Below are 14,298 nucleotides of genomic sequence, written 5' to 3'. Positions count from 1 at the left end.
TCAGAATGTAACAATTTATAAGCTTAAGACAAAATTAAATCATCCGAGACTATAATTATCTACAGTAATAAAATTTTCTGTGTGTAGCATCCCTAAACATTCCTGAATAATTACTAAACTCTTCCAGTGTCTTAGATAATGGTTATGCTTCTTGGTCATCTAGGAACCTGGGGCATGTATGATAATTTCTTTCCCTGGATGGTTCCCTAGCCAAGAAGGAGGGCAGTCAGCCAGGGAAGGGACTGTCCCAGTACAGTCTGAAGACAAAACCACCTGATGAGTATTGAGTAAATTAGAAAGTATAACTTTAAAGAGAATAAGAAATTGGAGAGGTGGATCAAGGAGTGCTAGAGGAACAGAATCAACTGTCTTCTCTTTGAAAGATAGAGGCTCTGCTTGGTGTGGAAATCTTCCTTATCTCTATTAGTTTCCTGTGCTTCCTGAGCTGCTAGGGCAGCTTAACATGACAAATATCCATCATATTCTCATTAAAAATAAGTAAACACAGGATATCTGTGTTTTCTTAACCTCTCTAGGTCTGACTAAAGCTAACTCAGTGCTGTTATTTTAAAGAAATATATTTGAAAATATGTTTCACATCTATTTACATCATTTCTTACACCAAGAAAATACATTATCTGTGGCTCTCCTATAGATTCACATGTCTGTATTCACTCCTGATCTCTGAAGGTTCTAGGCAATGAATTTATTTAACATTGTTAATTCTTGACTGATCTAAACTGTTTTCCTGCTCATAAATCCTGAACTTCTTTTTCTATTCCTCATTCTGCTGATGACCTTCCTTCCATTTTACTGACATGATTGGGATTCCTCCAGTTCTGGTTCAGTGAACCATACAGCTTCTGTGTTGTCTTTTAACTTCACTACATTCTTAGTTCTCAGATTTGATTACTGTATTAGTCCATTTTCTGTCACTATAATAAAATATCTGAGGCTTGGTACTTTATAAAGAGAAGAGGTTTACTTAGCTCACAGTTTTGGAGCTGAAGTTACACAATCAGGCAGACCCATTTGTTCAGCCTTTGGTGAGAGCTTCCTGGTGGCTGGCATTACAATGGTGGAAGAATGTGCAGAGGAATCACATGGCAAGACAGGAAGCCAGAGACCACGGAGGGGCCCTGTCTTGACTTCAAAACAACCTGCTCTCAAGGCAAGGCATCTTGTGAGGAATGAATTAATCCCTTCCCCAGGAAGTATCCCCAGTGACCTAACCACCTTCTAGTAGGCCCACCTTTTAAAGGTTCCACCATCTCTTACATTGACACTCTAGAAACCGCCTTCCAACTCAGGACACACTGAAACCACATCCAGGCTGTAGCAGCGACCACAGTCCACCCCATTCTCGCATTTGCTATTGGCTACATAAATGATCTTTCCTCTGTAAATCTAGTCATCTAGAAATTTTTTCCTTTTTGATTTTCAAGTAAACCCAAGTCTCCTCATCCTCAAACCACGCCATTCCCTAAGAGATCATGACCTTTGAACCAGCTTCTCTGAGCACTTTCTTTCCTGTCTTCTTTTCTGGTTCCTCCTCCTCAGCATCCCTCTAGAATTTAGAATCTTCCTTTTTTCTTCACTCTCCTCAGCCTTGACAGTCTCAGTCTCTTTTATATCTATTATCTAATAATAAAATATTCTCTTTTGCAGGTTCTCTCAACTATGGAAAGACTAGAGAAAGTTAATAGCTTTCAAGAGTTTGTCCAGATATTCAGTCAGTTTGGAAATGAAATGGTGGAGTTTGCACATTTAACTGGAGACAGACAAAATGTAGGTATCTACTACACTTCAGAATCTTTAGATAAAGGCATAATGTTTGGTTTGGATAAGGTGTGGTCTTTGCAATCCCTTGCTTATTAATCTATAACCTTGGTCTTGAAAACCCCTCATAAATGAGCCAGGGTGTAGTTAGTTGGCCAGCATATCATTATTGGACACATGTAACCATTAAATATATTCTCACTAGGAACACTCATACGTGCCTGCAAGGCCCAACTCGAGTACTTTCTCTTTTGTGAAGCTTTCTAATGACTCCTCTACCAGGGCTCAGATAAACAAATGGAGCCATCATTCATATTCTTAGAGTATTTTCTTATGTATTTCTGTTTTTCTTAGCACATTAGGTTAATGGTAATAACCCATGCCATTATTTATTTGCACTGGCTCTGTTATATGCTTGGTCCTTAATATACATGATCTCATTTAATTCTCAAGACATTCTTATGAGGTAGGTATTGCTATTACTGTCTCACACAAGAGGGGACTGAACCTGAGATGATAATGCTTTCTCAAGGTCACTCTGCTGACAGCTGAACTCAGTTAAATCTGATTTTAAAGCCTGCCATTCTCAAACTACAACATAATATCTGTTTTTCATGGATTTGTTTCCCAATTCACACCATAATCTCCTAAATTTGGGGATGTGGAAACCCATATTATATTCGGGACTGGCTTTTCCTTGTTGGGGAATTTGTGCATCTGTCAGCAGATTCTTGAGATGCTTCTAGGAATGGCCATATAGGTTACTTCCTTAGTTTTGGATGTGAACTTTCCTGGTTGCCACAGAGTTGGGAGATGAGTAGTGGCTTGGAAAGAGCAGGCTGGACAGTGGTGTTAGGCTCTAATCAAGCTCTCTCTATAGGTACCTTACTGCTTCATTTTCTGTTCCTCTGCCTCTGTTATTATAAAACATTTTTTTCTTTTATTTCTTTTTCTCTCTCTTCATCTTCTTCATCTTCCTCTTCCCCTATAAAATTATTAGCATGAGTATTGTTATGATAATTATATATTATCTAACATTTTCTTGATGCAAGCATGGTGTGATTTTTAGGTTTCAGAGCCACCTCCCTTCATGAAGTTATGCTTTCTGCTGGATTTTCTTTGACATCTGGATGTATTTGGAAAACTCATTATTTTAATTTGTAGTTAGAAATTTGGTATGGAGAATGTATATTTTTTTTTCTAAGACTATTAAGAATGTGATCCAATGTTTTAAAAGGACTTTAACTGAAGAAGTGTCTGTTTTAAAATATAACTCTTCAGATGCGGGACCCCTGAAACTTACTAGCAGCCATTTTGGCATCTTTGTGATTGATAAGTGTTATCTCTGGATCACTTTCATGGAATATGTCCAGGGTAAAAATGCTTTCTCCCTTAGTATAGTTAGAATATGTTGAAAATAGATGTTGGTCAGATTCATTCATTCAATTCACTTAGCAGGTATTCTTTAGCTGCTTACTCTGAATCAGGTTTTAGTTTAGGTTTTGGGGATACAATAGTAAATAAAAGAGATTAAAAAAAACCCCTCTCCCCTTACAGAGCTTAGATTTTATTTTATTTTTTTTACAAAAAATTAGTTTATTAAAGTCAATTATTTTTCCCCCATATTTTTTATTGTTGTACATAATGATGGGGTTTGTCGTTCCATATTCATACATGCACATAGTGTAACAATATAATTTGGCCAATATCATTCCCCAGTATTTCTCCTTTGTCTTCCTTCCTCCCTTCCCCTCGACCCTTTTCTCATGGATTGCCCTTTGATGTTCATGAAATCACCCCTCCCCCAACTTTTTTTTTTCCTTTTTCTTCTCTAGTTTTCATCTTGAGAGAAAACATATGACCCTTGACCTTCTGAGTTTGGCTTATTTTGTTTAACATAATTGTCTCAAGTTCCATCTATTTTCTTACAGATGACATAATTTCCTTTTTCTTATTTTTAGTTTATTTTTTAGTTTTAGGTGGGTTCAATATCTTTATTTTATTTTTATGTGGTGCTGAGGATCGAACCTAGTCCCTCACTCATGCCAGGCGAGTGTGCTACCACTTGAGCCATATCCCCAGCCCCTCCTTTTTCTTTTGGCTGAATAAAACTTTATAGTGTGTGTGTGTGTGTGTGTGTGTGTGTGTGTGTACACATACCACCTTTTCTTTATCTTCATCTGTTGATGGACACCTAGGTTGGGTCTCTGATGGTGGAGGACCCACTGATGCTGTCAAGCATCTTCAGATAATCAAACTTTTGAAACCCCAAATCTCTGCGCTCACATATCATCCCTTAATGCTGCCTAAATCCCAACTCCCAGATTTAGATACCAATACATTAGATATTTTGGAAACTACCTTCTCCTTGCTTAATAATTCCAACCCCACCCTTGCTGGTGATTGCTGGCTCTGCATGACAACAGGGGCAATCATGCCTATGGCAGTTCCTATTAATTCTATCATAGACAATGATAATACATGCCAACCTGGATTTCCTTTTAAAGTACAGCCTATAGGCACTTTTACATCATGTCTTTTAGGCATGATGCAGAATAATACCTATGATATTGATGTTGGAGTTACTTCCTTTGGAAATTGCTCAACAGTACAAAATTATTCCTCACCCACCCCATCTCTTTGTACCCCCAATGGCACAGTTTTTATGTGTGGAGGAAACTCAGCCTTCCCCAGGCTTCTAGCGAATTGGACCAGTGGCTGTGTTCTTGCCTTATTACTCCCTGATATAACTATTGTCCCAGGAGATGAACCTCTACCCATTCCTAGCCTAGACACCTTAGTCAAAAGACACAGGCGAGCAATACAGGCCTTACCACTCCTTGCCAGCCTTGGAATAACAGCTGCTGTGGGCACAGGTACAGCTGGCTTAGGCACGGCTATACACTCTTACCATCGCCTATCTCAACAACTTATAGATGATGTACAAACTCTATCAGGAACTATTAAAGATTTACAGGACCAAATAGACTCCCTGGCAGCAGTGGTCCTTCAAAACAGACGAGGCTTAGATTTGCTGACAGCTAACCAGGGAGGAATTTGCTTGGCCTTAGGGGAACGATGCTGCCTTTATGCCAATAAATCAGGCATAGTACGCACTAAAATTAAGCAGCTTCAAGAAGATCTAGAAAAGAGACGAAGGGAACTATTTGAAAATCCCCTCTGGACTGGGCTTAATGGATTTCTACCCTACCTTCTTCCCTTATTAGGCCCTTTGTTGGGTTTACTTTTAATGGTGTCCATAGGACCCTGCATTATAAACAGGCTGGTACAATTAATTAAAGAACAGATTAATATTTTGGCCTCTAAGCCCATACAGGTCCACTATCATCATCTGGAGATGGAAGACCATGCTGCCAACATTTAAAAGGATGTTCTACCCTTCTCTCAGGCTTATTTCTTAAGTTTACATCCCCACAGATCTCTCTTTCTTATATAAAAGTATAAGTAACAGCTCTGACCAACCATCTTCTGCCCTTGCCATAAGGGTTCGCTCCTCCATGGGCCCCTCCGCTTGGGGGAGGACGCACCCATGGAGTGAGGACGTTAGGCCATAATGAGGGAGGGTGCAGGAAGGACTGCAGGAGGATGGATCCACGGATCCCAAAACCCAAGACCTCTGAGTGACACGCTCTGGTGCATGGCGGTTGGCATGCTCCCCCCTCAAAGCCGTCTCCTCCAAAAACATGCCAAGGCCACCACGAAATCTCCTAGTGACTCGCTCAGATCAGGAGATATTCTAAGGCCTTCTAGAGGAACAGAGCCTCCATCACCCCCTAAAAACATGGCTGGTAAGGTATGGTCAAATATTTTATATAAGAAAGGGCGAGATGTCAGGGACTAGAAGGAAATTCTCCTTCAAAGATTAGCCTGACAGCCCCCTGGGAGACATCCTGCCTGGGAGGCATCCTGCAGCCACCTATCTCCCTGGAACATCCTGTGGTTATCAGGATCATCAGACATCTTGCACCTGGCAGTTTTACCACCCACATCCAGCAATTGCTGATTAGAGAGCTTCCCTATCCCCAGCATATAAATACCCCTGTGTGAACAATAAAAGTTTGCAGCTTGATCAGAATTCCTGTCTTGCTGCCATCCTTCTGTGTCTCTTGTCCCTATTGTGAATTGTGCTCCTATAAACATGGCTCCCGCCTCCATTGCTATAGTGTGGTGACTTTAATTCTTCAGGATAAATATCAAGGAGTCATATGGTAGTTCCATGCCTGGTCTTTTGAGGAACCTCCATACTGATTTCTGTAATGGTTGTACCAATTTACAGTCCCACCAACAGTGTAAGTGTGTTCTTTTTTATCCACATTCTCTTCATTATTATTATTTTTGGAGCTTACATTTTAGTGAGGATGGGAAGAGACGGTAAAACATAAATTGACAACTGTTAACTAAAACCTTGGAGAATGGAACTGTGGATATGGGTGTGGTGACTACTGTGTTTAGATGGAGAAGGTAACAGTTCATAAAACTTTGTCCTGAGCTCTTTTTCTTTTTCTTTCTTTGTTTCTTCCCCCGCCTCCCCCCCACCTAACAATGTTACTGAATTTTTAAGTAATGTTGAATAAATGACTTTTCAGAAATTGGTTTGTTTATATGATCTTAAACGGTTCAGTGATTTTTATTTCATCTTTAGGATTTGAAAGATGAAAAGAAAAAGGCAAAAATGGCAGCAGCTAGGGCAGTTCTTGAAAAGTGTACAATGATGCTTCTCACAGCTTCAAAGGTAAGAAGGTTTTTGTTTTACTCTGTTATAAATTGTAGTCAGAAAACCCATTAAGGACATCTAATTTATCTATTTCATGTCTTTATAAAGATTAAAGTGGTGACTTAGAAACTAGGCCTTGAATAGTCAAATCTCAGTTATTTGCAAGAATGCTAACTTTCTGCTCCAGCTCCAAACAGTAATTAATCTGCGAGTCAGCCTTGGAGGAGCAGCTAGGTGGAGAGGGTGCTGTGAGTCAAGGGCTGCCAGACATGCTTGCTCCTGCAGGAGGGAGCCAGCCCATGTGCTCTAGAAAAACACTGGGCAAGTTAGGATTGGTCAAGTAACAGCGCAGTGTGAATCGGCCCTTAGTTTGTTTATTCTGTAAATTCATACCTCTAATTCCTTTATCTCCTTTTTACAAAATTAACAATCAGGAGCTTGTATTTCCAAATAGCAGCTGGCCCGCAAATTGGTACAATTCAAGAATGAACTAGCAAGTGTCTCATTAGCAGTTTTTTTTTTAGCACCACCTTTCTGCTAGAGTACTTACTCTGTGCTGGGATCAGCGAGGCCACAAAAACAGAGACTTAATGAAGCCCATCCAGACAGCTCCATTCATATTTAAGCCCTTGAGTAGTTTTTCACATACATCATTTTTTAGAAGTCCAAGTTGTAGCTCTAGTCATGTATCATCTTGTTTATTTTTCTTCATTCCTTTTTAGTTCTTGCATGTGTAAGGCAACATTTAAAAAATGGTTTTAATCATAATGCAGCAATAGTTTTATTTCCCCCAAAGAATTTCAGGCAAGCTTATCATTGAAGTGTACAGATACAGTTTTGCACTCTGCATTTTTCACTTAACCTTGCTATCGCTTTTTACTCATCCTGCTTCCACTCTAGTGAGGAGAGGCAGCTGGGGGAGCCAGGGACCCAGGAGACTTGGGTAAAGAACCATTTTTATTAGCATGACATGTTCTCTGTAAGATTTTGTGGGTCATGAATGGGTCACATATTAAGATTTTCTATTATTTGAAGACATGTCTCAGGCATCCCAACTGCGAATCAGCTCATAAAAACAAAGAAGGAGTGTTTGACCGAATGAAAGTGGCATTGGATAAGGTCGTTGAAATTGTGACTGACTGTAAACCAAATGGAGAGTCTGATATTTCATCTATCAGTATTTTTACTGGAATTAAAGAATTCAAGGTAAGAATAAAGAAAGTATATAGTTTTTTTCTTTGATTTTAAGGAAGTATTGTTATGTAAGGTACCATATTTTTGTGTAAAGATTTACAGTGATGCTCCACAAAAGCAAATTTATCTCTTTATAGCAGCATTACTATATACAAACCTAATATTCCGTAACATTTGGCTTAGTATTTTATTTACAAAAGATAATGGTCTTTGCTTGTAGTAGCTGCTCTGATCCTGTTGAGCTGTATGGTTTAGTCATAGCCTCCTGTTTAGAAGAATGATCTTTTCCCCCTTTTTTGAGCAATACCATACCATCCATGGTGATAACAGTCAGCAAATCATTTCTGCTAGGATCTCTGCTCTTCCTTGTGCCATAAGGCTAATATTTGAGACCGTAATATTATAATAGTATTAACAATTAAAATTTAAAATAAGCAATAATACTAAAAGTTATTGAGTTCTTACTCTGTGCCAGTCCTGGTCTGAGTGCTTTAAATGTGAACTTATATGCATCACAGGAACTGTTGACATTGTCCCCGTTGTATGGCTGAGGATACTTAGACACAGATGAGATTAACTAGCTAGCTAGAAAGCACCAGAGTTGGGATTTGAAGCTAGGAAGTGTGGTTCCAGGCAGTCTGACTTCTTGTGGAAAGTCTGAAAGATAAAGGTGTTCTCAGGGTATGGGCAGTGTCTGAGCCAGGAGGACCCCAGGAACACATCTAGTACAGTGCTCTCATTTAGCAGATGCAAAAACCAAGGCCCTGAGAAGTTTTCCAACATGCTGAGAGTTACCCCACCCATCATAAACAGGGCTGAGACAGGAATGGTGTTCTTTCTTGCTTACTATACTTAAAATTGTATGAAGTAGAGAACGTAGCAGAACATTTATTTATTTATTTATTTGGTACTTAGGATTGAACCCAGGGGTGCTTAACCACTGAGCCACATCCCCAACCCTTTTTTTATATTTTACTTAGAGATAGATCTCGCTGAGTTGCTTAGGGCCTCACTAAGTTGTTGAGGCTGGCTTTGAACTCATGATCCTCCTGCCTCAATTTCCCGAGCTGCTGGGATTACTGGCATGAACCACCATGCCCAGCAGAGGCCATGTTCTTTATAAATATTGTATTTAATCCCCCACTGCCTTTTTGGGCGGGTGTATTTATGTCCCCACCCCCTTTTTTAGGAAGAAAGCTAATGAATGGTAAAGAAGGGAAGTGGGACCTTCTGTAGATCCTAGGATACTCTAGTTCTCAAATTTGACCTTTCAGCTTACACCTCTGGGTTTCTTTCTTTCTCTGATGCCAGTCCTATTCCTGCATCTCTTCCTGAGGGGACAGAAGCTGCAAGGACCAGTTAGAAATGTTGCCAAATCTGAGAGATTAGTTTTCTGATTCCCTCTTCTTGCAAGTGCTGAGGGAGGAGATCTGTTGCCAAGCATCGAAGGCTAACTAGGGAAACAAGTGGGCTTAGAAGCAGATCTAAGCCTTGCTTCTTCGTTTCTGGTTTCAGAGTAAGCAGGAGTAGTGCTTGCCTGCCTCTGCTGCTGACTGCCCTTGCTGCTGACCCTTTCAGGATGAAGCACTTCAGAGGGCAGAGGCTCATTGTCAGTGGCTTCCTTTTGGCATTTTTTTTTTTTTTTCTGATGGGGAATATAATCTGTAGAGGGAAATTGGGTACTTTTCTGTATTTGGTATTATGTATAAATGGACAAATCTTATGGAAACATAAATCACTAGCCTTCAAAAAGTTCTACCAAACTCTACTAAGTTGCTGTCTAAAAACATACATGTTCTCTTGAAAAGGAAAGTAAAAACCTTATTATAAATGATGTGAGATCAACATGACTATTTTTTATGTTTTAATTAGTTAAGTTCTTAAATTCTGATGCTCACAGTTGATTCTATACCTCACTATAATCCATGTTCTTTCTTAGCTTAAAAGAAAAAATCCTGTAAACCTAAGAATGAGTGATTTACTGAATTTTGGTACTCCCATATCACCTCTTGATTTTCCTAAACTTTTGTATTTTCATGGTTCATGTTAAAATGGGTCATAGGTAGGGTTAACTTGCAATATTTGTGACAGGACTTTAAACTGCAAAGCAAATGTAAGCCATCCTTATCAGCATGTTCATCATCACCACACTCCTTTTTTCCTGGTGGCCCCCCCAAGTTGTCTCTCACATATTTCATAGACTAAAAGTTAAAGTGGCATAGTGTGTCTTCAAAAGCTAAGAGAGAGAAAGATTGCACAAATGAGCCCGTGTTCATACAGTCAGGCAACTCCGGACATAGAATGACTGAAGTTTTTGGGGGGTTTGGGAGATGAGAGACTGTTAGAGAGGTTTATAAAGACAAGACCACAGAGGATTTTGTGCTATATCATAGAAGTCTGGGCTTGATTTTGTAGATGGGAAAGAGCTGATTATAGGTTATGTGGCAATAGAAGAGGGCTTATGTTTTGGAAAGATTATGTGGCCCCTCTGATTGAGGTTATCTGGGTCATTGAGGTCTATTGGGGACATAAAACAAAATGTAGGGAGACCAGTTAGATGACTAGGAAAGTTTTTTGATGAATTAATAAAGGAAAATTGATGTTTTTCCCAGTCTCTCTCACCCTCCACACCTATCCCCCGGGCTCAGTACATATTCATGTTTGGGTGTAACATATCTTACAGAACTTTGCTTAGGCATTTTCTCAGATGTAAATTAGTTAAGTTTTAATTAGTTAAGTTCTTAAATTCAGAAGCTCACGATTGATTCCATACCTCACTATAATCCATGTTCTTTCTTAGCTTAAAAGAAAAAATCCTGTATACCTAGGATGGAATGATTTACTGAATTTTGGTACTCCTGTATAATCTCTTGATTTTTCCCAAACTTTTCATATTTTCGTGGTTCACGTTAAAATGGGTCTTACGTAGGATTAACTTGCAATATTTGTGACAGGACTTTAAAGTGGAGGCTGTTTCATTTTTTTCCTGCCAGTTGCTATGTGATGCTGCTCTTTTTGTCTTAGCAGTCACTGATCTTCTGGGAATGTCATTATATTAACAACTCTAGGAATGAGGCTATGCATGTCCCTGATGACTCTTGAACAATGTGTTCTCCTGGGGTAGTGAAAAGTATAGTTATCATTGTAGGCTATATTTCCTCTCAGCTGGGAAAGAAATTGATAGTGTTTAGCCCATTTTTATCAGGTGGGAATATTGATTCACAGGAATGTATATTCTTTTTATTCTCAGATGAATATTGAAGCTGTACGGGAGAACCCTTATTTTCAGTCCAAAGAGAACCTTTCTGCAACATTGGAAGTCATCTTGGAGCGCACGGAGGATTTCACAGATTCTGCTTACACCAGCCATGAGCACAGGGAACGCATCTTGGAACTGTCAACTCAGGCGAGAATGGAACTGCAGCAGTTCATTTCTGTGTGGATTCAAGCTGTAAGAACTTTTTTCCATCAAAGTAAATCTTATATAGTAGCTTTTCAGTAATGTTTTGAGACATGTGGAGGCTAACATAATCACCAGGAAGATGAATTTGGTCAACATGAAATGAAGATGTCCCATCTCTTTTCTCCCTCCTAGTTGGCCAAAACATCTTTCCCATCCAGCATTCACAGTATATGACATTTTCCAGGCCAGTCCAGACTCTGCTACTGTCACCATGTTTAGTTTGCCCTGTTGTTTCCACTCTTCCACCAAACTCACCTCTACAAAATTTCTTCCCAGAATGCTTCTTCAGAGTGAAGCACAGAGGGGTAGATTCCTACCTAGAGGTTCTTGGTATCTGACTCTTACTGCTGGAGCCATGCAGATGTGTACAGTTCTTAACTCTGAGGACAGCTGATTGATAGACACAGTGCTATAGGACATTTGCTGAGGTTTAGATGCAATGGAAGACAAGGGTAGATCCCTCTAGCAGGTAAAAATCTTTCATTCTTGGACAGATTCCTGGTCTTAATCCATTGGAAGCTGTTTAGTGGACCTCAAATAGGTTATTAGTGTGCTTAAAATATGGGAGGCTCTTTGGGCATGACTGGTAAAGAGAACAGCAAGTGTGTTCTCCATCTTTCATAGCAGTGGGTTGCAAAATGGAGGGACAGGCCTGAGGCATGTCGTTGGCACCATTTATACGTTTTTTTCTTAGATCTAGGCTATGTCAGAAAAGTATTTCACATGACATATAACACACAGGAGAAATAGAACTAATCCAGAGTCACAAAAAAGCTTTGGCTGTAAAGATGAAGGAAGGTGAATATGGTTGAGATCATGAAAAACGAAGCAGCCATCTACTTTATGGTAACTGAATTGATTTATTAATGAAGAGTAGATATGAATTACAGATTTCTCAGATATTTTATTGGTATCATAATAGAGCAAATGCTCATTAAGGAGGAATCTTACCGTAGAGTAGAGTGGTATAAAAGACTCAAGCAATATTTTGTATTTAGTTTGAATTATCTATGTGACATTTAACACTATAGATTACTGTTAAATTTTAAGTTAAACATTATAAAGAGCTTCTTGTGTTGAAATGCTCTGTTAGAAATCTGATTCTACCAATTCTTACATTTGCAATTAACACCCTTCACATATTTCACAAGCACTCAGTTCCGATTCTGCACCAGATATACTTTTTTTTTTTTTTAAAGCAGTTCTTACTGAGTGCCTTTTATATGCCAGGCACCAGAAACTTAAAAGAAGAATAAGATACCCCCCCCAAAAAAAAATTTTTTTGTAAGAACATGTGTTGAGAGGGTTTGCAATAGAATAAGTTTGTGCTTAGCAAGAGGAATCAAGAATACTTCATGAAGGCATTGACATTTGACTTTGATTTACTTATTTAAAGAATTGAACACCTCAGACCTGCCATGTACTGTGCCAGGTACTATGGATTCAGTGGTGATCTCAGGTTTTGTGGAACTTTCATAGGCCTAATGGTGAAGAGAGCCTTTAAACAAACAAATATAAACTAAAAATGAAATATATAATTGTGAACTGGAATGATTTCTTAGAGAAAAATTTAGAGTGCGTTTGGAAGAGGTTCATATCTAGATTGGGAAATAACCTGAGAAGGCTTTCTGAGAAAGTAACATTTATGTAAGGTCTTATAGTACTTTGATTTTTAACTAGGTTAAGAGTGAAGGGGATGAACATTCCAGATAGAAAATGAAAAAGATTAGTTTAGACATGAGTTTATTAAAGAAAATGAGTTTTTAAAAATTCACGTGTTTATAATTAGTATGGAAAAATAACTAAAATTTTATTTTCCACTTTAATCATGAGCAGGTACGTTTTAACAATAAACTTTATTATATCAAAAGATATAAATTATTATAATTTACAATTTAAATGAAGTTTGAATACTAGATTTAAAAATGACATAACATTATATATATATACTTCTTAAAATTTTTAGCAAAGCATCAAAACAAAAAGTATTGCTGAAGAATTGGAACTCACTGTTTTGAAAATCAGTCACAGTCTCAATGAACTTAAGAAAGAAGTAAGTATGGTTTGAAATTTAGCCTCTTTTAATTTTCAGTATGAATGAAATGCATGTGTATTAATGTGTGACTAGAAAATGGATAAAATTTTTCCCTTTGACATAGTTTGAAGCCACCATTTATTTGTGTTATCATTCTCAAAGCTTATACATGAATACTCACAGCAACTTCATTTTTAATGGCCCCAAACTGGAAGCAACCTAAATTTCCACAACAAGGGAATTGATAAATGACTTTTTCTGTAACTCTACCAAGTAGTACTTGGCAACTTAAAGGAACAGTATGCAGCAATCTGGATGAATCACTAAAACACTATACTAAAGGGAAGAAGAGCCAGGCACAAAAGTGTGTGTGTGTGTGTGTGTTTGTTTACATTGTGAAAAAAAGTTCTAGACAAGGAAAAACTATTTTTTAATGACAGAAATCAGGTTAGTGGCTGCCTGAAGTCAGAAATTGAGGGATGTTAACGGATGCAATGGTGCAAGACTAATCCCAGTGATTTGGGAGGTGAGGCAGGAGGATCTCAAGTTCAAGATCAGCTTTGGCAACTTAGTAAGACCCCATCTCAAAGTAAAAAAAAAAAGTCAAAATACATAAAGGCTAGGGGATGTAGCTCATTGGCTAAGGGCCCCTGTGTTCAATTCCCAGTACTACTACAACATACAACAAAAACAAAAACAAAACAAAACAAGAAAGAAAAGAAACTGGGGGATATTTACTACAAACGGGCATAGGAAGCCTCTATAGAGTAATAAACTAATAATATAATATTGATTATAGTAGGGTTATATGGCTTATGTGTTTGCAAAACTTATAAAACTGGGTTGGAGTTGTGGCTCAGTGGTAGAGTGCTTGCCTAGCATATGTAGGGCTGGGTTTGATTCTTAGCACTACATACGAATAAAATAAAGGTCCATAACAACTAAAAAAAAAAAAAAAATTTAAAAACAAAAAAACTCATAAAAGTGTACCTTTAAGTTGGATATATTTAAATTAACCTCACTAGAGATTTCCCTGTTCTTAAATAAAAACTTGGTCATCTCATGACTTATTGGACCACTCAGGTAATTGGA

The 14,298-nt window shown here is 38.3% G+C and overlaps 1 protein-coding gene across 2 annotated transcripts in view; it reads left to right on the top strand.

Annotated features, from left to right (window-relative positions):
- Ctnnal1 (catenin alpha like 1) overlaps window positions 1-14,298 on the top strand; it is a 64,127-nt gene that overhangs the window by 22,977 nt on the left and 26,852 nt on the right. For both annotated transcript variants that reach the window (XM_058581617.1, XM_046451288.2), the window contains exons 4-8: window positions 1,669-1,788; window positions 6,443-6,532; window positions 7,550-7,720; window positions 10,959-11,159; window positions 13,138-13,224. In XM_058581617.1, the coding sequence (XP_058437600.1) occupies window positions 1,669-1,788; window positions 6,443-6,532; window positions 7,550-7,720; window positions 10,959-11,159; window positions 13,138-13,224 (669 nt within the window). The remainder of the gene's footprint in view (window positions 1-1,668; window positions 1,789-6,442; window positions 6,533-7,549; window positions 7,721-10,958; window positions 11,160-13,137; window positions 13,225-14,298) is intronic.

Source organism: Marmota monax, unplaced genomic scaffold (assembly GCF_021218885.2).
Source record: "Marmota monax isolate L192 unplaced genomic scaffold, Marmota_monax_Labrador192_F-V1.1 WCK01_AAM20220418_F8-fsc00020, whole genome shotgun sequence".
Taxonomy (NCBI): Eukaryota; Metazoa; Chordata; class Mammalia; order Rodentia; family Sciuridae; genus Marmota; species Marmota monax.
Note: the sequence above shows the minus strand (reverse complement) of the source record. Positions and strands in the feature narration are given on the sequence as shown.